This window comes from Syzygium oleosum, unplaced genomic scaffold (assembly GCF_021117445.2).
Source record: "Syzygium oleosum isolate NSW1041296 unplaced genomic scaffold, Sole_v2.1 Sole_v2.09, whole genome shotgun sequence".
Lineage (NCBI taxonomy): Eukaryota > Viridiplantae > Streptophyta > Magnoliopsida > Myrtales > Myrtaceae > Syzygium > Syzygium oleosum.
Window position 1 is genome coordinate 4,468,222 of NW_026607493.1, and position 23,537 is coordinate 4,491,758.

At 41.6% G+C, this 23,537-nt stretch overlaps 4 protein-coding genes across 5 annotated transcripts; 3 read left to right on the forward strand and 1 right to left on the reverse strand.

Moving 5' to 3' along the window:
- The first annotated feature begins 1,750 nt into the window (after nt 1-1,750).
- Nucleotides 1,751-8,291, forward strand: LOC115673619 (BTB/POZ and MATH domain-containing protein 2-like). Its single transcript, XM_030595830.2, has 4 exons — nt 1,751-2,411; nt 3,911-4,259; nt 6,445-6,721; nt 7,915-8,291. Exons 1-4 carry the CDS (start codon nt 2,005-2,007, stop codon nt 8,091-8,093), a joined length of 1,212 nt encoding a protein of 403 aa, XP_030451690.1. The 5' UTR covers nt 1,751-2,004; the 3' UTR covers nt 8,094-8,291.
- An 866-nt stretch (nt 8,292-9,157) lies between these two features.
- Nucleotides 9,158-10,965, forward strand: LOC115673622 (sm-like protein LSM2). Of its 2 annotated transcripts, XM_056314539.1 has the most exons (4): nt 9,158-9,304; nt 9,508-9,666; nt 9,907-9,997; nt 10,547-10,965. In XM_056314539.1, the coding sequence occupies exons 1-4, from the start codon at nt 9,302-9,304 to the stop codon at nt 10,606-10,608; spliced, it is 315 nt and encodes a 104-aa protein (XP_056170514.1). In that variant the 5' UTR covers nt 9,158-9,301; the 3' UTR covers nt 10,609-10,965. The 2 variants fall into 2 exon arrangements, with proteins under 2 accessions (XP_056170514.1, XP_030451694.1); XM_030595834.2 differs by lacking the exon at nt 9,907-9,997 and having other exon boundaries at nt 9,161-9,304; nt 10,547-10,853.
- A 949-nt stretch (nt 10,966-11,914) lies between these two features.
- Nucleotides 11,915-15,461, reverse strand: LOC115673620 (endo-1,3;1,4-beta-D-glucanase-like). Its single transcript, XM_030595832.2, has 7 exons — nt 15,200-15,461; nt 14,670-14,691; nt 13,982-14,108; nt 13,654-13,744; nt 13,468-13,557; nt 12,608-12,708; nt 11,915-12,386 (listed from the first exon to the last, which is right to left on the reverse strand). Exons 1-7 carry the CDS (start codon nt 15,348-15,350, stop codon nt 12,246-12,248), a joined length of 723 nt encoding a protein of 240 aa, XP_030451692.2. The 5' UTR covers nt 15,351-15,461; the 3' UTR covers nt 11,915-12,245.
- A 3,282-nt stretch (nt 15,462-18,743) lies between these two features.
- Nucleotides 18,744-23,281, forward strand: LOC130138922 (disease resistance protein RPV1-like). Its single transcript, XM_056314518.1, has 5 exons — nt 18,744-19,171; nt 19,784-20,282; nt 20,407-20,907; nt 21,053-21,343; nt 21,442-23,281. Exons 1-5 carry the CDS (start codon nt 18,744-18,746, stop codon nt 23,065-23,067), a joined length of 3,345 nt encoding a protein of 1,114 aa, XP_056170493.1. The 3' UTR covers nt 23,068-23,281.
- The last annotated feature ends 256 nt before the right edge of the window (nt 23,282-23,537 follow it).

The window sequence follows — 23,537 nt, forward strand, 5'->3', positions numbered from 1 at the left end:
CAAGGGTTGTTGCCCCACAATCGTCAGGATGAGCCAGCGGGGTCTCCGAGCTATGGCCACGATTGCCACTGGCAGACCCGCAGGCCCTTGCCTATAGTCGACAAAGGTCGTCGACCATTCCCCACCCTAACTAGCCCTTTCTCGGTGCATGGTGGGGTGAAGGCGGCGAAAGCTGCATTCTCACCCTTTTATAAAAAAAAAAAGTAGTCTTTTTATTTAATAAAAATAAAATTTGTATTAAAAATCAGTTTTCAACTAAAACAACGTCATTTTAGTCACGTCATTACCAATGTAGGTATTTTTATCAGCTAAGTTAGACTGAATTAATGGAAGGACTCGATTGCACCAATTTGATATGTTTTAGGACTTTATTACACTTTTTGCAAATTTTAAGACTCAATTGCACTTTTGTGATAAGTTTTAGTACTTCTGGCATACTTATTTCAAAAAAGAAAAGAAATGCTGACGTGATTGGTAAATTTGTGCTAAGTGCCATGTTGACGTTACGTGTGGATTTTACGTGGCTATTAAAAGCCTAAAAAAATAATTTTTAAAGAAAATTCAAAAAGAAGAAACTAAAACAAAAATTGAAAGGTTTACATTCAAATGAAGATGAAGGGGAAGGGCAAAAGCTAAGGCGGCTGCTGTAGCGATGGCTTTGTCCAGGCACGACGAGAGTCTCAATAAGTGATGTCGGAATTAGGAAGATAGTCACGGCCACCGTCGACACCGCCACAGTTGCAGCCCACTAGTAGTGAGATAGAGAGAGCATGTGGGTGAGGGTCGGCTAGGTCTTGGTACAGCAATGACGGCGACCCTTGCTGTAGCGGCCATTGTGGCGATGGCCGCCCGACGAGGGTCTCATCCTCTCCGCATCCAAATCGAAAGGAACAAGAGCTCGATCTAATCTCAAAAAATTAAACATCTAAAGAAGAAAATAGGATGAATTCACAAAAAGGCGCGCATGCTTATAATTTCATCACAGTTACCACTTCCACAATCCTTGATTTGCTGAAGAATCTTGTGGAGGGAACCTTGACAAATTTTATCCTAGTTATCATTATACTTAGAAAAACAACGATTCTATGCTCGAAAATGCAGTGAGGAAACGATGTGTTGACTTGAGGGGTTACTTTGTACAAGGAGATGCTCTAATTTCATAAGGCCCTCAACCCACAGGACGTTGTTGCTATCTCTTCAATCCGTCCAAGTAGAGATTCCGGGTTACTTTTCATGAAACATTTTGCCACTTTCAAGCACTCTTTACCAAGATTCAATGTACATACGCCCAAATTTATACCAAATGCATATATGAGTAATGAAATTTGTAATAGGAAACGACTATGAATCCCGTTTATCCTCGTGCCATCGTAATAATCACGTGCCAGGATTGATTTTATGTTGCAGCGAATCTATGTATCAACATATCATTTTAGAGCTGAACCATCAAATTTGGTGTCCTTGGTTGCAGTAAAAAAGTCCCCAAAAGAAAGCAAAAGGTCTCCACGACATATTTTCTTATGCCATGTAATATATATATATAGTAAAGTCATTTGGGCCACGTATAATTTTTCTCTTGGAGTGACCATTTTCCCTTTTTCCTCTTTAAGTCGTCGTACCTCAAGTGCTCCTTTCTCTACCACATGCCACAAAAGACTTCACAATATAAATAAACGACGCCCCCCCGAACCACGTCATCCAACGCAGAGTCGTTTCATCACCTCCATTTTCTCTCTCGCAATCAGACGAAACCCTACCCAAATCCCCTACCCCCCCCGAAATCGCAAAATTCCCCTCCTCCAAATCCCCAAACCCTAGATTTCCTCGCCGGCGAAATCCTCCCTCCCCGCCGGCGAATCCCCTCCCCGCCGATCCCATTCCCCCGCCCCACTTCGAATCGCGCCGGAACTGGGGCTCCCCGACCGGATTCCCCATTTCTCCGACAGAGGGTCCGTCGCTTGGGGTCCGCGGCATCCGAGCCTCGGTTCGTGGGAATTCCTTTGCATGGGTAAGGTCCCGGACGACACCGCGAAGGCCTCTTCGTCTTCTCCCTCCTCCTCGTCCTCATCGACGTCGATCACCGACACCATCAATGGCTCCCACCACTTCCAGATCAACGGGTACTCGCTGTCGAAGGGGATCGGGATCGGCAAGTACAAGGCGTCCGACACGTTCACCGTAGGGGGTTACCAGTGGGCGATCTATTTCTACCCGGACGGGAAGAGCGTCGAGGACAATGCGGCGTACGTGTCCTTGTTCATCGCGCTGGCGAGCGAGGGATCCGACGTGAGGGCGCTCTTCGAGTTGACGCTGTTGGATCAGAGCGGGAAGGAGAGGCACAAAGTGCACAGCCATTTTGGGCGGACGCTCGAGAGCGGGCCTTACACTCTTAAATACCGCGGTAGCATGTGGTGCGTGCTTTTCGGATTTTGGTCTCTTTGTTCTCATTCGAAACCCTTTTGCCTGGATTTGCAATTTTGTTATATTGTGTGAGAATCCGGTGGTTTGGTCGTTTTCGGGGGCATGATTGAGGGTTTTATGTAGGCTTGTCTCTTATACATGGGTTTTTCCAGCATGTTCTGTTTGTGTTTGTTCAGCTGCTAAATTATTCAGTCGCGTTCATTACATATTGCATTATATTTATGGATGCGTCTGGAATTCTTATTTATAGTTGATTTACTCTGTTTTTACAACAATCAGAATTTTTCTTAGGAATGTTAGCAATTGATGTATGACATGAGTGACGAGAATCTCGTGTAGTGTACTGTTGGAAGAGTAGGTATTTAGTGTACTGCCGGGATAGTTACTTCATTAAGGGTCAGAGGTCTTTGCGAGCTTGACCTTTTAGGCTGCCTGTTGAGCTTTATTCCATGATTGGGGCCTTTTGCCGGAACGTCATCTCTTGCTAGTCCTTTCAGAAAATAATTGTTGGACTGGCAGATTGGTGATTTCTAATGACAGTCCAAATTTGTGTCACACAAGAAGCTTTTAGGAGTACATATGATGCGAGCTGGTATTTTGATGTAAAAACACATGTATGGTGGAATAGAAAGATGAAGCTATTGGTTAACTGGATTTGGAGCTTCTAGAGAGCTTGAACGGTTGAAGTTGGTACTGGTACAAACATATTACCTATGGACTGCGTACAGCTTGCTGTATGTGTTAGGATAAGTTGTTATTTTTTGTTGCAAGAGTGTTGGACAGTTATTGACAATCACTCTATTGAGGTAAGCTTGCGCCTGTGAAGAAGTTTACTTGGTGGGACGATTAGATGCATAGCCGAGGTGAGTTGTGAATTTTCGGGTGGGCTCATTGATTCAAATAGTTGCTGGAACCGTTGAAATTGTTCGATAGTCTATTAAAGTTTTCTGATAGTCTATTCTACGTGTCCCATTTGATATCTGCTAGGCCCTTATGAAGCATGTATCCTCTAAACATGTGGCGTTGGCATTTCATTTTGCTGGCTGTGTAGACTCTCATTTTTCATCTCCCTAGTAAATTTAAGGTAGTAAACTTTTGTATCTCTTTACCGCCACATAACACTGCAAGTTCATAGTGTTAATTTGGTGCTTTTTGGGGGCAACTGGATTGATATAGAGATGCAAGTAAAGACCCGATTCCTGAATTTGTTGCGATTTATATAATACTTCAACCAGCTGTATCTGATTGTTGAATAGGTTTGCCATGAGGCTGTCAAATGGGAAATCAGGGTCATTGATTGTGATTTTTCAATGATAGATCACCTAGTTGCCATACTTGTTAGGTTTGACATAACACTTTCAAAATGATATTGTTTGTTCAGTGGATGCAATTTTTTGTTTCTCAAATTTCATTTGTGTTATCTTTCATCTAATATTTGGTAAGTCTAAGTATCTAGTGTTTGATGACCTATCTTCACTAATTGCTGTAGGGGCTACAAAAGATTTTTCAAGCGAAGTGTTCTCGAGACATCAGACTACCTCAAAGATGATACTCTTTCAGTACATTGTATTGTTGGCGTTGTTAGATCACATACAGAAGGACCGAAGATTTTCTCCATACCTGTACCTCCTTCTAGTATAGGTCAAGATTTTGGCAAGCTTTTGGACAGTGGGAAAGGAGCTGATGTAAGTTTTGAAGTAGATGGTGAAGTTTTTGCTGCTCACAAGCTGGTACTTGCTGCTCGATCCCCTGTATTCAGGGCCCAACTTTATGGTCCGATGAAAGATCAGAATACGAAGCTTATAAGAGTTGAAGACATGGAGCCATCAGTTTTCAAGGTCTAACGTTGCCCCCTTCATCTGTCTTCTTTGTCATGGAATTTGTTTGAGTTTGTTTATCTGCTTTGCGCATCTAGATTCTGCTTATTCATTGTTAATTGGATAATGTCCTAGGTTGAGTCTACTCCAGTTTTCCCCTCACATATAGCATCATCACATCTATTCAGTGATGTCAGCTAATTTTTGTCAAACTTAGGAATTATTTGTGTGTTGTCTTTGTTGGTCAAGCTTAGTGATATTAATATAGGTGGCTAAAGTCTTTAAGTGCTATTGGGTAAAGATTTAGCAATCAAAAGTGGCTATTTCTTTTTCAGAAAAGGCTTTACAAGAGTTAAATAATGAATATGGTGGTTATTTTTACTGAGTGAACGGTGAAATGTACTGTGTGGTCTTTTTCAGATATATTAAGTCAAGGAAATATTCTGAGGTATACAGTGTCCTTGAAGGTTTTGCTTTCTCATTGATGGGCAACACGAGCAACACCCCCCTTCCCCTTCCCCCTTTCCTCTTGTGTGGTCTTTGTGGTCTCTTAACTTACTTCCTCCATGTCTGGACGCTACTCAGTCCCTATATTCTTTAAGTTTAGATGTATCAAATACTTCATCATGGGAAATTGTGTATCTTAGGACTTCCCTTTTCTCATGCGATGGATATAATACAAAAATTGCTTGGAGAACCCGGGTAGTCTTGCTTTAAGTGATTGTAAATTGATAAATGGCCAAATAAAGTACGCTTGAGGGAAGTCATTTTATGTGGTAAAAAAATTCGCCCATTGTCTACATGGTTCATGATTTGATCTGCTACAATTAAGTTTGTCTTTGTCCTTTAAAGGAAAGTTTCTTTTATGGTCTAAATTCATTCCTATGCTAGTAGAAAAAAATCTAATTTTGATGTGGTGATAGCATAGGGCTTATATCACTACTGTGTATCAACCCAATTGCTATTGTAAGTCTTTTATGCTCCATGAGAATTATGTAAGAATTGATCTTTTCTTTTATTAATGATTTCTAGGTTAGTTGTTTTTCAGTTCTCCTTGGTGTTGCCACTGTGTATACTACTGATGTTCTTTGGCTTTATATTAGTTGCACTGTAGCACATTTTGGAGATCTGATGTCGATCATCTTTTTCTTAGTCTCTATGAAGAAGAATGATATTCGGCAAAGTGAGGAATTATTAAAGGAAAATGCGACTTTTGCCATCCGAATATGAAGATTGCATAATCTGAAAACCGAAAGCCTTTCCTTCGGGATGAATATTTTTAGGAATTTTCTTAGCTTGACAGCATTGGCTTCAGCTTGATCTGAACCTCTTTTAATTGTCCTCCATATGGATACTAAGATTGTTTGAGGGTTCAGAATCTTTGCTTACTTCCACAATGGATAGGCTTTGGTAACCTTGTTCTGATCCCATGTAGTCATGTGATTTTTATCTGTTTTGTTTGTTTGTTTCGTTCATTTTGTCCTTGTACAATTCTGATGTACTAGATTTTTTTTTCTCTTTCTTTTTGTTTGTTTGTCTTTCTTTCCTTTTGTCCTTGTACATGTTCTGAATTACTATGGAAGCAACCGTTACTATTGACATGGACAGTCACCATTGATATTTAGTCAGCTGCTAGCTTGGCACTTGTAAGTGGTTATTGCCACCATAACATTGTACATACTTCCACTATTATTATCAATTGGCTGGTAGCAGCAGCAGCTGCCATATGCTACGGGGGCACCACCATTGCAACCACCTCAGTTCCGTGATTATCATCATTGCCGTTCAATTTGCTATGATTTTAGCCGATTACAACTATCAAAATGATGGGGAAAAATGCATGTCCGCCGATTTTGAAAAAATTTTCTTGTGAAGATGTCATGACAAATTGACCATATTTTCTGTGAATGCCCCTTGGATATGGGCCAGTTACTTAGATTTTTTTAATTAGAAAACTTCAGGCTAAAACAAGTTAGAACTGATGCTGTTAAAAGTCTGAACTTCATAATTGTAGCATTAGCATGAGATCTGTGTGTTATCTCAATTTTTTTATTGTTTTGCCGGACTAACCTGGAGCTGGAGGGTTGTGTTGCTTAGTGATTATCTCTTTGAAGTGCTTGACTGTATCACTAAAGTTTATCTATTGGTTACATGAACTGGTTCTCCATTGGCAAAAGTCTTGATAACTGAACTGTATAATTTGCAGGCATTGCTTCATTTTATATACTTTGATTCTCTGCCTGATCTTCAAGAGCTTACTGGTCTGGATTCAAAGTGGGCATCAACTTTGATGTCTCAGCATTTACTTGCAGCAGCAGATAGGTATGGCCTTGATAGACTGAGGCTGCTATGTGAGGCCAATCTTTGTCAGGATGTTGCCATAAATACCGTAGCAACTACCTTGGCATTGGCAGAGCAGCACCACTGTTTTCAATTGAAAGCCGTGTGTCTCAGATTTGTGGCAATGCCTGAAAATCTGAGGGGTAAGTTTTTTTCTTCTAACTATTTCTATAGTCCCCTATGACTTTTTATCATAAGTCGATGCAGATGATGGTTTCTCTTGCGACAAAGTATGCAGCATACTTTGGATATTCTTTGTCTCTTCTTTTGTAAACGAATCGATTGATGTTCCCTAGCATGTGTTCTGTGGAAGTTCGTTGTAGATATCCTTTCTGAAATTTACCGTTTCATGCGGTTTAATTGGATGATGATTTTACCGCACCTTCATTCTTCTGGATGACTTAAAGTTGGCTGGCAAAAGTTGGATAGGCAAACGGTCAATAGGGGATTGTTATTAGGATAAACTGTGATATAAAACTTGGTCATAGATTTCCTGAAATGGTTGGTTTAAAAGTTTGCGTGGAGGATGAGAAATGCTCTTACAATCATGTCCCTGACCATAAATATGTCTCTTATTAGTAGGGTACAAAATACCACCTGTGAGAGGGAAAAAGTGACCCCAGAAGCACCTAATACTCTTTCCTGTAAGGATTGATTAGGTTTCTATTTGACTTTTCTGGTGCGGATTAAACATAATTGGTACGATCCTCTGTGTAGTAAGCACTGTTTAAAATTAGTGAGAAGAATGTAGGGTAGCTGGGTCACCATGGAAGAACAATTTTTCGGAGTTCGATTTGCTCGTCTTTTATGGTCAAGCAACATAATTTGAAATATGCGGTCTTTTTTCCTTACTGATTTTGCTGAAAGAACCTGGCCATTGGGTTGGGTACTTTGTTCCCACTACTTAACAAGCTCACGAATCTAATAGAAACAAAAGGCGAGCTCTAATAGAAACAAAAGGCGAGCTCTTTGTTCTATTTGCTTGCAATGCTATACCTATCAAAGTTGGGGAATGCTTCGCTCTAGGTACACTATATAACTGTATTTGTTGTCTTCGTGTCTAGCAGAAAGCCTGTAACCTTCATTAGCATCAGTAGTTGGTAATCTTTCAATAGCTTCAATAGTTCCCTAAAGGCCTTTTGTTGATGTAAGAATGAACCGCAAGCCCTTCAGAAGGGCTAATAAAAAGGAAAATTGATCTAGCTTTTAGGTTCGATTTGTTTCTCGCAAAACCATTTTAATCTCTGATTAACTTGTGGCTTTTTTCGCCTTTTAGTTGATTGTTTGATTTGAATGGCTATGTGATTGACGGGAGGTTGTCCAATCTGTTTCTCAGCTGTGATGCAAACGGACGGTTTCGAGTACTTGAAGGAGAGCTGTCCCTCAGTCTTGACCGAACTCTTGGAGTATGTGGCAAGAGCGAGCGAGCAATCAATGATTGTCTCCAGTCACGGAAATGAAGGCATTCTCGACGGCAGCGATGCCAATGGGAGAAGGGTGAAGCAAAGGATATGACATTGTGGAAAGTTTTTTTCTGCTAAACATCAATTGTAGCCCAGAAGAGGGAACGATAAGAGAATTGAAAAACCATAATGTAGGAGCAAAAAAAACTATTTTCCAGTCCTTAGCTTCTGGCATTTGACTTGCATGAGATGTAAATCTTTTTTCTTCTTTTGTCCTGATTGGTTTGTAATGTGAAGCAAAACTTTTGTAGCTGCTTCTTGATTTGTCATTCTAATATTATGTTCTCATCGACCAAATTTATATAACTGTTAAAGATGCTCGAGAGTCGGTTACTCGACACCCAAAGCTAGGCGATGCGATCTCTCTCTCTCTCACAGGCATGTGCACGTAAAGGTTGTGTATGGATTTAATAACTTGCTATTTTTCAAGGCCTGCCTATATTAAGTGATGATGGGGTGGCTCGAGAGCCTTGCGCCGTTTGAATCTTACGGCCAGGAACAGTTTATTTGACTCCCCCTGCTTGTCTAAATCCACCGTGCTTGCAGTTACCGTCATTGGTTTTTGATGGATATTTGGATGCTTAAGGAGTCCCAGAAATGTCCATTCGGTCGGTCCATCCAACACGAGGACAGACCCCGCGTTGTTATCACAAATGAGCGCAGTGAGAAGTGTGGCGCGACGCGCTCATCTTGTAAGTACGAGATGCTTGCGACGCGAAGAAATGAGCCTTCGATTGCGGCATCGAGACCAGATGCATTCTGTCTACGGATGGCTGGGTCGAATTAATCCTGTTTATGGTCTGAGTCCCCTTAGGCTTAAGTCTGGTCGTTTCGGTCATATAGGCGCATTGCATCGGCTCCATACGAAGGCACTTTTGGGTGCCCAAAGCAAACACCTACCATGCACAAACACATGACGGTAGTGTTTTTCCTCTGTAAATCGGAATTGGCTTTGGCAATCGAAAGTTTTTGCCTTTTGCCTTTGATGATAAATTAATAGCTAAATCAACCAAGAAAACCACCAAATCCATGGACGATGATAAGAAACTAGTAATCTGATTATGAATGATAGGATAGATTAACCATGGAAAGGTTAAAAACATAAAAAGGCAGATGAACTTCAAGGGATAGAAACGTAATTTGGCGGTCTAATAAAATCGATATTTCGCACCCGCCCACACTTCACACAAACAACTTCTCTCTCTCCTCTTTCTCTCTCTCTCTTGGAGTCGTTCGTTCGGCGAGTTTGCAGGCGCATCAATGGTACTACTTCTTCTTCTCTCTTCAAGCCTCTTCTTCTCTGATGTGCGGTTGCCTTAGGGTTTTCGCCTGCTCGCGATTCTCCGTTGCTCGTTCCGAATCGAAGGGGTGTTTCTTGTCATTTTTTTTTTTTTGGAGCTTTTAGGGTGTTGCGGTGAGAGGTTTTGCGATGATGCCGTGCGCGCGCGTGTCTGTGTGTTTTTCAGTTGTTCTTCTCCTACTTCAAGGACTTGGTGGGCAGGGAAGTGACGGTGGAGCTGAAGAATGACCTGGCCATCAGGGGCACCCTCCACTCCGTGGATCAGTACCTCAACATCAAGCTCGAGAACACTAGGGTTGTCGATCAGGACAAGTACCCTCACATGGTGCGCCGTCCCCCCCTCCCCGCCTCCCCTCCCTCGATTCTTTCTGCTACCTGCTTTTTTGTGGTGCTTTTAGCGTCTTTTTGTCTCGTGAGGTGCTTGATCCGTTCCGTCCGTGGTGGTTGACTGCGGTCGTTCGATCTGTCGTAGTCCGGTTTGGAACATCGGGGAGGCTAGGTTTTTTAGGAATGCTGTGGCTGTTATTGCGGTTCCTCGGGTTATCTCTCTTGGTCTTCCTTTCAGAAATCAGGACGTCCGGGATTGTGTTGGGGAAACTGTGGTTATGAGAGGGGATATGTGCGGCGTTCGCTGGATTGGTTTACTTCTGTGTGTGGTGTGTGATTCTCCACTTGTTTTGGAGTGAATAGAATGTGCGATTTTGGAGGAAAATGAGAATGTGTTCGTGTTTTAGTCGGGGCGTGTTTATGGAATTGTGTGCAATAAGTTGCTCCCTAATAATGAGGAAATTGTCGCTTCAATCTGGAACCCTAGTTCGATGACCTTTTTATTGGTATTGACTCTTTGACATGTAACGCGCTGATAGATTATATAAGTTGGATGTCGGGTTGATATATGTAATGCTGTTTTGAGATATTATACATCTGGTTGATGGATGCAAAGCTAAAGGCTACTCTTACCGTGGTACCTTAATTCTTTTGGCAAATGGTATGTCAGTTTTCAGGACAAGAGATATGGTGCCTTTCTGTCTTAGTTTGACTGTGAGCTAATTTGTTCGTTGGAATTTTGGTCGAGTGAATTAATTTGGATGCTTTAGAATCTGGAGATTAAGTTTTCTTCAAGGGATTTTGGAGGTTGTTGCTTCTATGCGTTAAACAGTTCTCGCATGTGAAGGATTAATATAGTTTTTTTATGTCTTTTGTAGCTGTCGGTCAGGAACTGCTTTATCAGAGGATCAGTGGTGAGGTATGTTCAGCTACCTCCTGATGGAGTTGATATTGAATTGCTTCACGATGCCACAAGAAGAGAAGCTAGGGGTGGTTGAAGTTTCCAATGAGATGCATGAACTGTATTTGTATTGTCGAGGGACCAATTTATGTTGGCTGATATTGGAACCTTGACATAGTGGGTTCATTAGCATTTGTGCTATGATATCCTGAAATTTAGCTCTCTTAGTCACTTGGGAAACTGTTTTTTGCCTGAGGTGATTGCTAACTTGAAAATTTGATCTAGTCTTATGTCCTATGTTCTGAAAAAAAGGAAAAGGAACTTGTCGATGTCCTAAATGCGTTGAGTGTGCTGCCAAGGGCATAACAATGGTTGCTGAATGCTCATTTGATTTCACTGTTCAGTGGTTATAATTTTGTTTACAGGTTGGATGATATGAGACCTGCTCGTTAATGGCCTCGTGTCCGTTTAGCCTTTTACGCCTTGCAAATCGTGATGGATATCTGACCATATATACCTGATATGGATTCACAGCCCAACTTGAATGCTTTTAATTGATATTCCGTGGCAGCTCTATGATGGACCGATATTACTGAGAAAATTGGCTAGCCACATTCATCTAGACTTTTCGAGAGGCAGCAAAATGGTGAGAGGGACACAGCTTTCTTATCATTTCGTACTGAACGGCTCGCTGCATAGCTGTAGTCGGATGAGTTAAAACTATTAAATCACTTGTCAAATTGTGTTAGCTCTATTGTTTTCTCCTTATTATGTTTTCATGCTCCCCATATTCTACTTTACTGGGGAAGTTTCTCTAGGCTCTTACTCAGCCTATTATGGTGTACTGACCGGTGGAAAGTGTTGGTCAAACTACGTTCTTTTTGTGGTCCAAGGGAATCAGAGTATTTGGTTGTACCTTGGACAACACCTGCGTTTCTAATTTTCCTACATAATGCAAGGAAAGTCTCGTGGGCAAGTTCAACATCTGCAGGACAAACAACATTGAGATTCAAGGTGAAAATTTTTGCATCATGGTCAATCCTGGACATTTTATCAAGATTCCGTCTGTGAATTTCCCTATCTGGCTAGCGAACATGATTGTATGCGTTTGCTTCACTTGAAAAACGCTTCTCGTCATACAAATTCTTCAGTGAATTATCTTAAAGGCGAGTCAACCTAGATACTTTAAACTTGAAAAACGCTTCTCGTCATAAAAATTCTTCAGTGAATTATCTTAAAGGTGAGTCAACCTAGATACTTTAAACCTCGCGGTGTGTGGTTGGACCAACAACGCAGTTTCGAGCATGTTGGTAATCTTTGCGTGCTTATCGGCATCGAGCAAGTATTACCGCAACCTGTAAATTAATAGGCTCACGGATACCCTATGCAAGGAAAATATCCAGGTTTTAGTTGACCCAGGCACTACATGCTATGTACAAGAGAGCGGGCAATGCCCCCACGCTAACTCAAAGAACCCAAAAAGCTCTTCCATTTATCTCTAGACACGACAGGCCAAGCTCTGTTATATTTAAGCTAAATTACATCTGCATAAGGAATACGTTTCCTAATCAGCGTCGACTCCATCAGATGATAGGCCGCTACTGCTAGGAACGATCATGCTTTGTCATTCTCTTCCTTGGATATGGAGACGCAGCAGAAGGTGACCAAGTTCATCTTCACTTCAAGTGCTTAGTGAGCCAGTCCAGCATGTCCTTATGGGCTTCTTCAGCGGACTTCACCACTGCTTCATCTTCCTCTTTATACCTCACAGTCCAACCATGCTCAACCCCAGCAAAAATCTTCACATACGCATCAACCTGCAGAAGGTAACAATCCTCCAGCCTCAGAGTCATGTCCATTTATGATCCGTAGAGAGCAATTTCCCAGTTCACGTGAGTGTACTTTTACTGCTAAACTCCATTTCGTGAAGGGCACTAAAAGCATATGAGATCAAGGAAGTGATCTCAAAGGTCAAAGCATAAGAGATAGTACTTGGAGTGCAAACACATGCATTAACAGCAGAGATGGAGATGTTTACTTCGGGTTTAGCGGATAAGATTTCCTCGAACTGCTTGAGAAGCTCTGGTGGAGACATTTTGTCGTACTCAGCGCCCAATACAGCTATGGGAGCCTTGACCTCTGAAAATAACAGTGTTAGATCATCAATTACATAAGTTCTAAGCGATCATGTGAAATTGCTCATTCTCTGATTCCCATATGCAGCATCATTATAAATCTGTCACATGAGCTTGTCCATGGCAATAACTGGAGACCCTTGCAGTACATTTTATAATTGAATGAAGAATGCTAACACTTACTATACAAGCAACGAAGTATTAGCTCGTTCCCTTGGTCAATGTAAAGCAAAACATAATGTCAATTTCACTGCCAAACTTTTGAGACCAAAGTTCATAACTACATGCACTTACATAATAAAATCAAGACCTTTTATGAGATAACTGCTGAAAGTTAGTTATTGTAAAAATGACGGCGGAAAGTTGTTTCCCCATCTTAAGATTCTCTGGCCTCTAGGTAAACCTACTATCTACTTCTCCATAAGCTTCAGTTCTTCAGACACAAAACGAGTGCTCTCAACTAGTCACCTGAACAATTATGTCTGAGATTACCATATGTAAATAAATAGGATAAGATCACACATGTCAGGCCAATCTAGTTCTATTAACAACAGAGACATCTTTGTTTCTGAACAATTATGTCCGAGATTACCATATGTAAATCAATAGGATAAGATCACACATGTCAGCCCAATCTAATTTGTTTAACAATAGACACATCTTTGTTTCATCCAAGAGAGCACCCAAGAGCAGGAATGCATGGACTACTTTAGGCTAATTCACCGAAAATGTGGATTCTGCTTCTTTGCTCAGCTTTACCTACCCTTAATATCATCCACTGTGACTCGTGAAGGGTGTAGCAGCACCGCGGCTTGAACGTGATCAGACTTCCCTAGTTCCACAACCACCTTTGCTGATAATCAAACATCAAAGTTAAGAGTTTTATCCAGAATACTTTGAGGACTATATCAGGATAAAAATTGTGGAACAAGGCAACAAGAAGACTCACCACCCCAGCAAAATCCTGCAGCTCCAATGGCAGATACACCTTCATTTCTCAGTGCAGAAACAACTCTTATAGCATCTTCAGATCCTTTATCCTATACAAGAACAGCAAAAAATATGACAAAGATACTTCCTTAGCAGAACTCTCAGGGTCAGCTCTCTTCCAGAAGAAAGAATATTAGTAGAATCCATATGTAGATCAAGAAAAGTGAAACCCAAGAAAACCACTAATTTATAAGTAGGAAAAACACTCAATGGAAAACATAAATGTCTCATGAGGTATAAGAAGTCCCTTAAACAGATAGGGACTTGAACTGAAAATTAAAGCATACAGTTCCATGAGATTGTCTCCAGACTGCAATAGGCCTCTCAGGATTGTCAGGTACATAGGGATCTCCATAAAAGAAGTCTGGAACCACCACATAGAATCCATAAGAGGCCACCTTGTCTGCAAGCTTCCTTGAAATCACAAGAATACACGGTTAAGTTTTTATAGTATGTAAAGAATCATTAGCATGTTGAGCACCGCTACATGCAGCAAAATAACACTCAATATGCTGTCACTTGCAAAATTTGAAAAGCTAACAAATGCAGATTAAAATGCTATTTTTGATAAAGAAAATGCCACCACAGCACAGAATCCAGTGATGACGCACATCTATCAATGAGAAAATCCAGAAAACTGCACATAAGCAATAGGAGGCATCTAAAAGAAGTATAAGCTAAAAGGCGAAATTATATTGTCAGGACAAACTCCGAACTCGAAAAGGATCATAACATCTCGCGTAAAAGCATCTCAGGCGATGCAATTTCATGAAACACTGGCACCCCCTTTAGATATCATCATCATCTAACGTGCAGAGAAATTACCCAGAGAGATCGGCACCAATTATCTAAGTGCAAACACGGACAAGAACAAACATACTAGTCAAGACTCAAGACTAAGCTGACCAATTGGAGTTATGGAGAGGGATTGTTCTCTAATTCCAGCCAGTGGGATGGGATTGGATGACAGCTTACCTCAGCTTTGGTGCTTCATAACCTGCACAAAAGTAAACATAGATTGAGTTATATCAGAATCAAGCCAGAGAAATACAACCTCAAACTCCACTACAAGCGGAACATGCGTGAGCTTGTCTGGCCAGAGTAGAGAATATTCACAGAGTAGAGCGAGGACAAAGGATGAAATAATCGTCCTTTCTTCCATATCTTCTCCACTCACCCCGCTCATTGCCCAAAGACACGAGAAATGTGGGTTTCTGCAACACATGCTCAGCTCAAGTTTTCTCGCAACAAATTAACAAGCTTTATGCAAAGGCATGACGGTACCGAGACCCAAAAGAAGTCCCAGATAGTAGATTCTGCTTGACGCAATCGAGTCCGGAAAAGGAATGCTCTTCCCAGCCCTCCACCCCCCCCCCCCCCCTCCCAAAAAAAAAAAACCAGATTTTTACCTAAGATAGAACTGGAACAACCACAAAGACAAAGGGTGATTCGGAAATGGAGAGAAAAACTTGCGCAGAGAGAGAAACCGTGAAAGTAAATCGTACCGAAAACGTCGGAGACGAGGAGGACGGCGAGGTTGGAATCAGGGGGGCCGGTGATGTAAGCTTTCAAGCCGCCGATCTCCGCGACACATCCGATTCCGACGCTTGTGGAGCTCAGCGTCGGAGGGTTCTGACAGCACTGAGTCTCTGACATGGCTCCCTTCTTCTTCTTCTTCTTCTGCTGCTGCAATAGAGAGATAGCGAGAAGCTTCCTCGGAAGTTGGAACTGCAGTGCAGGTATGAAAACTCTGCTGCTTTCTTCTGTCCTTGCTGACAGAGAAATGGACAGAACAGCGTCTCGGTCTAGAGGGTGACTGTGACTGGGCTTGTACACGGACGGACAAGAGCTTTTGATCCGACGGCCGGCGTTAAATCGCGAGAATTTCACGGCTGACAACGTGAAGAACGGAGAGTTTTACGACGTTTTGGGAAAAAAAAATAATTTAAAAAATATTTTTTAAAATTAGTTACTTTAAATAATTAAAATGAAAAATATTAATTATTTTTATGTTTAAATATTTTTGTATATAATGAATTTTTTTTCGTTTGTTCAATTTTATAAGCGATACGAGTGATTATTTTAGGAAATTTTTTTTCAAATCATTCTTTTTTTTCACTAAATAAAGAGAGCCTATAATAGATAATGTTTTGTTTCTCTAATTATGATTCCGACAAGTATTTCATTTATTGCCCAAACCGTACATCACAACATTCACTAACCACTGTCAATTAACCCATGGTGTCGAGTGGAATATAGTTTAGTTGGTGAAAGTCGAATGGAGATTACAAAATGGGTCTGATGACGTAAGTAATGCTACTTGTATTAAGAATTTATTCAGAGATCCTTATTACATGATTTTGACAATTCATGTGTTTGTGCCATGTTATCAAGAAGGATGAATAACACTAAAAATCGAATCTATGCTTACTGTTATCAAGAAGGATGAATAACACCAAAAACCAAACAAAACCGGCGGTGGCCAAGCTTGGCGGCCACTTTTTTTTTTTTTTTTTTCCTTTTTTTTGTTTTTTTACAGCTTTTTCTATTTTTATTTTTATTTTTGCTGACGTGGCGCCACGTGTCTCAAGAAAAATAATTAAAAATGACACGTCAGCGCCACGTCAGCGTTTTCCGTTAGTAAATCTAACGGTATTAACTTTAGGACTCAAATGAACCATTTTGACAAGTTTTAGGACTCAAATGAACTTTTTGCAAGTTTTAGGACTCAAATGCATTTTTGTGACAAGTTTTAGGACTTGTAGTGCACTTATCCCGAAAAATACCAGCGCAAGTACAAAAAAGGAAAGAATATGCAACTCGGGCAACAAAATGCAAAAAAAATATAAGAAGAAAAATAACCTGCCATGATTGGAGGAAACTTCCATTCGATGGAAAACGATTTTGGTTGATTTATTACTAAGATCATTCCCTAATTATCGGTGAAACCATGTCTTAAAATATAAGGTAATATTGAAATTCGGGATACGCATGCACGAATTCGGTCCGTACGGAGTAGATCTAAGTCTAGGAAAATTAGGCATTACATCGAGATCCTTAAGAAAGACAATGGAAAGTCAAATCCAGATTCGCAGACTGGTTGAATTGATGAAGTCTTTACTTCATTTACCATGTAATACACCGAAATTCCAATTGAAATGAAACGTTTTAAATAAATGGAAGGAATTTAGTTGGAACCAGCGAAAAATTTTACATCTGCAAGATTATCTTTCCTTCTCAAGGCTCATTTCCATTACTAAATGATGTATATATAAAGCCAATCTCTCTTTGAGCTCCACTTCCTTACCTAAAGATTTTACAAGGCTCTGCACCCAATTCCAATGTCTTCGGTAATACTTTCATTTGCAACTTCCGATGTAAGCTTTATATGAATAGAATAATCTTTTCTTAATCAAACGGTGTCGATGTTTTCAGCTCGTTTTTCGAGTGAATATCGGTTGCTGTCACGGGTGTCAGCGAAAGCTCACGAAGATACTGGACAAGATGGAAGGTAACCATACTTACTACGTGTTTATCATAACTGGACCGAACCCGATGCCACGCGCCATTCGAATAGACTCGCCCGCTAACCGAGTAATTACTTGATGATTCCTTTCATTCTGGGCGTGTTTCATTAACACCCAGCGGATTGCAATGATGAAGAAAGGTTATTTGAATGAGCAGGAGTGGAACTCGTGGACATGAACATAGACGAGCAGTTGGTGGAGGTCAAAGGAGACGTGGATCCGGAGGTAATCAAGGCAGCAATTCATAAACATCTTGGAAAAAAAGCAGCACTTGTTGAGTGATGCAAATGAGAGAAGGAAAATGAACAGAATAAATGTCGACGCAATCGGAATAGGTCGTTTAGGATTAGTTCCCACGGCAGAATTAGCATTTGCACGTGTTTTCATATTGCAAGCGTGGTTTTATGTGATAAGATTGCCGCATCGGTACAGGTTCTGATGACACAAAAAAAGGGTTGGCAAAATGGTGTCGCATTGAGCATAATTTTAGGATTTTTCATGGCATTTTCCCTATCGAGAATAATAAAGGCGGCAGCACTTATGCAAATAAAAAAAAAACAAAAGGAAAGCAAATGCAACTTGGGCAGGACTTGTAAAGGTCAAGTCTAGGAAAATCTAAAGGCATATTACATCGAATCCTTCCATGAGAACAAAAGTGGAAAATCAAATCTAGACTTGTTGACTTGTTGGATTGACGAAATCCTACTTAATTTCCTATGAAAAACCAGACATTCCACCGTAATTTCGATTGAAATTGAATTTCTTAGGATAAATCAAGGAGTCAATGAACAACTTTGATATCTGCAATATTTCCCTTCCTTGTCAAAACTTATTATCACTAAATGGAATATTCTCGTCGGCGCGTGGCGGCGCGTGCGGCCGTTTCCGGCGGCCCCTGGTGGCCGGCGACCACTCATTTTACTCGTCTCGCGACGATCTATCCATCTATGTGATTTATTCTAACATTCAACGGATGAAAAAAATAAAATCACACACGAACAGTACCAGCCCGTTTCTCGACTATGGCGGCTCTGATACCACATGTTAGCCGGCCCGTATGGCTCGGCCGAGCGCCTTAGGATCACCATAGCGAGATATTAACGGTACGGTAAAAGAATGTATAGAATTTGTGCACCTGATTTGGATTCCATCGGCCTGGATGCGGAAATGACGATGAACCGGTGCCGTAGGTCTTCTCCCCTGTCACCCCCGAAGTCCCGGCGCTATGAGACCGCCTCAGCCAGCCTTAGGTGAGTTTGAAAGCGTTTGAGAGAGATTGGAGAGAGTTGGTGCAGAGGAGGGACCTGCAGCTCTATTTATAGAGTTTCCAGCCATGCCCTCTCATAACGGGCTGAGCCGGGCCGAACTCGGCCCACACAAGCCGGGCCCATATCTGACCAATTAAGAAACCTTATATCCAAACTTATTAGACCAAACCCGTAAGCGGGTAATAACAATCTCAATTAATGTAACCCACATTAGGAAAACGTTACGGTCTAACCCAAGGCGATCGCAGACACGGATGGCGACGATTTCTGCGCACGTTGCGTCTACGTCGGGCTACAAGTACGACGTGTTCTTGAGCTTCCGAGGGCCCGACACTCGTCGCACGGTTGCGGATGTCATCTACGAAAGCTTAGTCGACGCCGGAATTAGCGTCTTCAGAGACAATGAAGAGCTTCGCAAAGGCGGGAATATCGGGCCGGAGCTCGAGCGCGCGATCGACGACTCGAGGATCCACGTGCCCATCTTCTCGGAAGGCTACGCATCCAGCGCGTGGTGCCTACAGGAGTTCGCACGCATGGTGAGGCGCCAGAGGGAATCCGCGGGGCACGAAATCGTGCCTGTATTCTACGGCGTGAGTCCTTCGAACGTCAGGCTCAAGAGGGGTTCGTACGGCGAGGACCTGCTTTGGCACGAGGGGCGTTACGGCGAGGAGACGGTGCGAGAGTAGAGGGAGGCTCTAATGGAGGTCGCAGATCTCAAAGGATGGGACGCATGAAACGCACCGTAAGTAAACGAAGAAACTTCAATGGCCATTACAACCCATTACAATCCGAAATATGCTTAGATGGGGTAATTTTAACTGGCAAAGTTAGGTTCCATAGCGTGGTCGGTGGAAATGATATCCAAAGGTGTTTGGTAGAATACATTTTAAAGCTTCTTCGGTGTCTTGGACGAATGTGCTGTGTTAGAAATGAACTTTGAGCTAGTCTCAGTCTGTGTTGCTGTTTTGTGCTATTTCTGAGATTCAAAAAAACAGAAGTATTTATCGAGCCAAATGATCCACTTTGCTAACTATAAAGTATAAACAAGACAAAATCACTTGGGAGGTGGTTAATGAATTGCGACACCTTCAGTTGAATGGTTTATCTTGTTAGAAATTCTTTGTTGGATCACCATCATCAATACCTGTGTGAGAGAGAGAAAAATGCTGTAGGGAGAGTTTCCAGCCAAAGAAGGATTGAAAATATGTTCTATAGGATTCCTAGATATGCTGGTATATTGCTGATATAGTTGCTCCTCTTTTCTTAGAGGATGATGATTTATTATGCATGGCAGGCTTGGTAAACTTATTAAAGATTTTGTTCGAGACGTTTTTATTAAACTGAAGAAGAGACAAAAGGTTCTACCTGATCATTTAGTTGGAATTGATGATCGAGTCAAAGACGTGATGCAGTTGTTGGACTGCGGCTCCCTGGGCGTACGATTTCTTCTTGTGCACGGGATGGGAGGAATCGGCAAGACAACTCTTGCCAAGGTGGTTTTCAACGAGATCGCTCCTCTGTTTGATGGTTGTAGCTTCCTTTCAGACATCGCAGGAACTTCACAAATAGGTGGCATCGTAAAGTTGCAGAACCAGCTGTTATCCGATATCCTGAAGAGGTCCATAGATGTCCATGACGTCGACGATGGTGTCCACATGATACGAGAGAGATTTCGCAACAAGAGGGTCCTCATTATTCTTGACGATGTGGATAATAGAGAGCAGCTCACGGAATTGACGGGGATCAGTGACTGGCTTGGCCCTGGAAGTAGGATTATTGTCACAACTAGGAATGTGGGTGTTTCGCCAGCTGGAGACATAGGACAACATATTAACGTCCCATTTCCTCCTAAAGGGTATTATGCTTATGAGATGATGCCAATGAATCCTTGCCATGCTCTTCAACTTTTCATAAAAGCATGCCTTCGGAGAAACCCTACCTCCAGATGATCTCGAAACTCTTTCCAGTGATATTGTGGCCACTACCGGAGGAATTCCTTTGGCTCTTGAAGCTTCAGGGTCATTCCTCCGCAGCAAAAGCCTCAAGATATGGACAGAAACATTGGAGCGTTTGAGGAAAGTACCTGATAGGAGAGTCCAAGATACGTTAAGGATAAGTTATGAGGCATTAAGCATTGAGGAGAAGCAAATTTTCTTAGACATTGCATGCTTTTTCAACGGGTTAGAGAGCACATCCGCAATATATGTGTGGAAAGATTTTGGTTATTTCCCTGAAAGCGGACTTGCCACTCTCGCTGATATGTCTCTGTTGAAGATAGACCATCACAATATTTTCAGGATGCATGATGTGATCAGAGATTTTGGAATGGAAATTGTTCGAGAGGAAAATCATCTGAATCCAGGAAGTCAAAGCAGGTGGTGGGAACCTGAGGAATGCCTTCGCATACTTCGTGAACCGGTAAAGTTATTTATCTAATAAAACTTCAATTTCCTTCGTGAAAAAGTTGACAGAATTCTGGTCATAGGAAGAGTTTACTGCTCTCTGTATGCACAAGTTTCTCTGTTTGATGTTAAAATTCACTGATGCGTGCTATCTTTGCTAGATTGATTACCAGAGAAAGAGAAATGTGACATCACTTTGGCTACAATTCCCTGAGGTACAGAAGATCACAAGTCAAGAACTTGCTTCTCTGCCAAACCTAAGGTTTCTTCGTCTTAAGCGGGTGACCATCATTGGAGATTGTGGTAATCTTCTCCCAGAATTGAGATGGCTATCTTTGCATGATTGTCCTGCAGACTTTAGTGCGACCAATTTCTCTCCAAGAAATCTAGCCGTTCTCAAGCTTTCTGGTAGTGAACTTGGAGATGATTGGCCTGGATGGCACCAATTCACGGTACGAAGAGTTACACATGCATCTACTTCTATTTTAATTGTTTAATCGAACAGGCCTGCAATTGCTCACTCCCCTTCTGATATTCTGGTCATCAACAGAAATCATGTGAGTTGAAATTTCTGGAACTTGGAGAATGCAGCCGCTTAACTAGATTGCCCGATCTCTCTGCCATCAGGACATTGGAAAGATTGACTCTTCGAGATTGCCCAAGCTTGGATCAAACTGACGAATCAATTGGTAAGCTGACACGCCTGAGTTGCTTGAAAGTATATAATTGCAAAGCTCTGAGAGAGTTGCCCAAAGAAGTAGGTTGTCTAAATTCTTTGAAAGAGCTAATTGTGAGAGGGACAATACATGGTCCTGTTGGTTCGTATCGTCCCCACTCGATTGGTAATCTACAGTCTTTGACAAGGCTAGAGATGGAAAGTGTCGGAATTAGCGAACTTCCTCACTCAATTGGAGAGCTAAAGGATCTTCAAAGCTTGTGCTTGTCCCGATGTTATGTGCTACGAAAGCTTCCAGACTCAATTGGGGGATTGGAATCGCTATTTGAGTTGGATTTGTCATATACGAAAGTAACAGAATTACCCGATTCAATTGGAAACCTAAGGAAGTTGAAAGTGATAAGGATAGATCATAGTGAGATAAGCAAGATTCCATCAACTATAGGCATGGCGGAGAAGCTTGAAGAATTTCATGCTGAAAAATGTGTGAATTTGGAGGGAGATATTCCTAGTGAAATTGGAAGTCTGTCCTCACTAAAAATCCTGAATTTGTCTCACACTTGCATTCGATCTGTGCCAACAACAATCAACCGGCTTTCTCCTCTCCAAGAACTTCATTTGGAAGGTTGCCATGAGCTTAAACGAGTCCCAGAGCTTCCCCCCAGTTTGATTAACCTTTATATCGAGTCTCGCTCACTAACGACAGTCCCAAACCTCTCAAACCTGATCAATTTAGTCAATCTATTAGTATCCGACTACATTGAGGAATCTCTTTCTAACCCATGGGATGCCAAATCTATCCAAACTCCAAACCTTAAGTGGGTTGGGAGGTTGTCTAGACTGGAGACGCTGAAACTGGTTCATAAGAGCATCATTGCACCACCGACCGAGCTTGCTTCCCTTCCTGGCCTGAAGCAACTAGTTCTGTCTTGTTTTGACCTGCAATCCCTCACTCCGCCGCTTCCTTCCACGCTGTCCATGTTGAAGCTTATAAACTTCAACTCATTGGCTGAATTCTCGTGCAGTTCGTACTTGAAAAATTTGTCAAGTTTAGAGCTATGTAAATCATGGCTGATGGAAATTCCACTCAATAGTTTTGGACAATTGGAGAATCTGAGGGAACTCATTCTGTCGAACTGCGTATTTCTTGTGCGGTTGTCCTCTTTGTGGGGCTTGAAGAAGCTCAGAGTGTTGCGCTTGTTGAACTGCCCGAAGCTAGTTGAGATCCAAGGTCTCGTCAAACTTGAATCGTTGGAAAGTATAAGGATTGGCCAGTGCAATTCCCTAGTAAGGTTGCCTAATCTCTTGAAGTTGAAGAAGTTGAGGACCATGGAATTTTTATTCTGCAGATCATTAGTGAGTTTGCCTTCTCTATCTCAATTAGCTTTGGAAGATTGTCATCTAGTAGTCGACAGATGCGATAAGCTATCCAACTACAATGGCCCTTGCTGGCTTTACAAAGACAAAAGGAAATGTCCAAACCCCCATTCTCGCCTATGAGCAGGACATAGGGAACACTCGCATTGTCCTGTTTTCATGTAGTTTCCCCGAGAATGAGACTGCTTTGTCAGAGAGGATTTGCTTGTACTTTCTGTTTCCTTTTTTTCCCAGGTCGTGTTATTCTTTCTTCTCAACTTTCCAGTTAGCATACTCTGGATTTGTAAAGACAAGACATATGCATAAGCAGTCTAGTAGTCTCTCTCTTTGGTCTCCACCCTACTCTGAACTAACGCAGGAAGCTCGTTTGATCGTGACTTGATTCATTTTCTTCTTTTAGATAACTAGTAACTTGAATTCAATTAAATGGCATAAGCATTTCCAAAAAAAAAATGTAGGAATTTATCCTCCAAATTCTCGATTAGTTCCCTTTCTCCAAGAAATAAAGAATACTGCCGATTGCTGGTTGTCCTACATTCCCCCAACCAAGTCTAACAATGTTCGGTACAGCACAATTTTCTTTAGTGCGCGAT

Bases quoted from the DNA above. Each gene is read 5' to 3' on its own strand.
- LOC115673619 (XM_030595830.2), top strand. From the start codon at position 2,005: ATGGGTAAGGTCCCGGACGACACCGCGAAGGCCTCTTCGTCTTCTCCC. The intron at 2,412-3,910 runs GTGCGTGCTTTT...TAATTGCTGTAG, and splicing joins AAATACCGCGGTAGCATGTG to GGGCTACAAAAGATTTTTCA. The intron at 6,722-7,914 runs GTAAGTTTTTTT...TCTGTTTCTCAG, and splicing joins AATGCCTGAAAATCTGAGGG to CTGTGATGCAAACGGACGGT.
- LOC115673622 (XM_056314539.1), top strand. The intron at 9,667-9,906 runs GTGCGCCGTCCC...TCTTCCTTTCAG, and splicing joins AGGACAAGTACCCTCACATG to AAATCAGGACGTCCGGGATT. The intron at 9,998-10,546 runs GTGTGTGATTCT...TGTCTTTTGTAG, and splicing joins TTGGTTTACTTCTGTGTGTG to CTGTCGGTCAGGAACTGCTT.
- LOC115673620 (XM_030595832.2), bottom strand. From the start codon at position 15,350: ATGTCAGAGACTCAGTGCTGTCAGAACCCTCCGACGCTGAGCTCCACA. The intron at 14,692-15,199 runs GTACGATTTACT...ACTTTTGTGCAG, and splicing joins CCTCGTCTCCGACGTTTTCG to GTTATGAAGCACCAAAGCTG. The intron at 14,109-14,669 runs GTAAGCTGTCAT...TGTGATTTCAAG, and splicing joins TATGAAGCACCAAAGCTGAG to GAAGCTTGCAGACAAGGTGG.
- LOC130138922 (XM_056314518.1), top strand. From the start codon at position 18,744: ATGGCGACGATTTCTGCGCACGTTGCGTCTACGTCGGGCTACAAGTAC. The intron at 20,283-20,406 runs GTGGGTGTTTCG...TTTTCATAAAAG, and splicing joins TTATTGTCACAACTAGGAAT to CATGCCTTCGGAGAAACCCT. The intron at 21,344-21,441 runs GTACGAAGAGTT...GGTCATCAACAG, and splicing joins CTGGATGGCACCAATTCACG to AAATCATGTGAGTTGAAATT.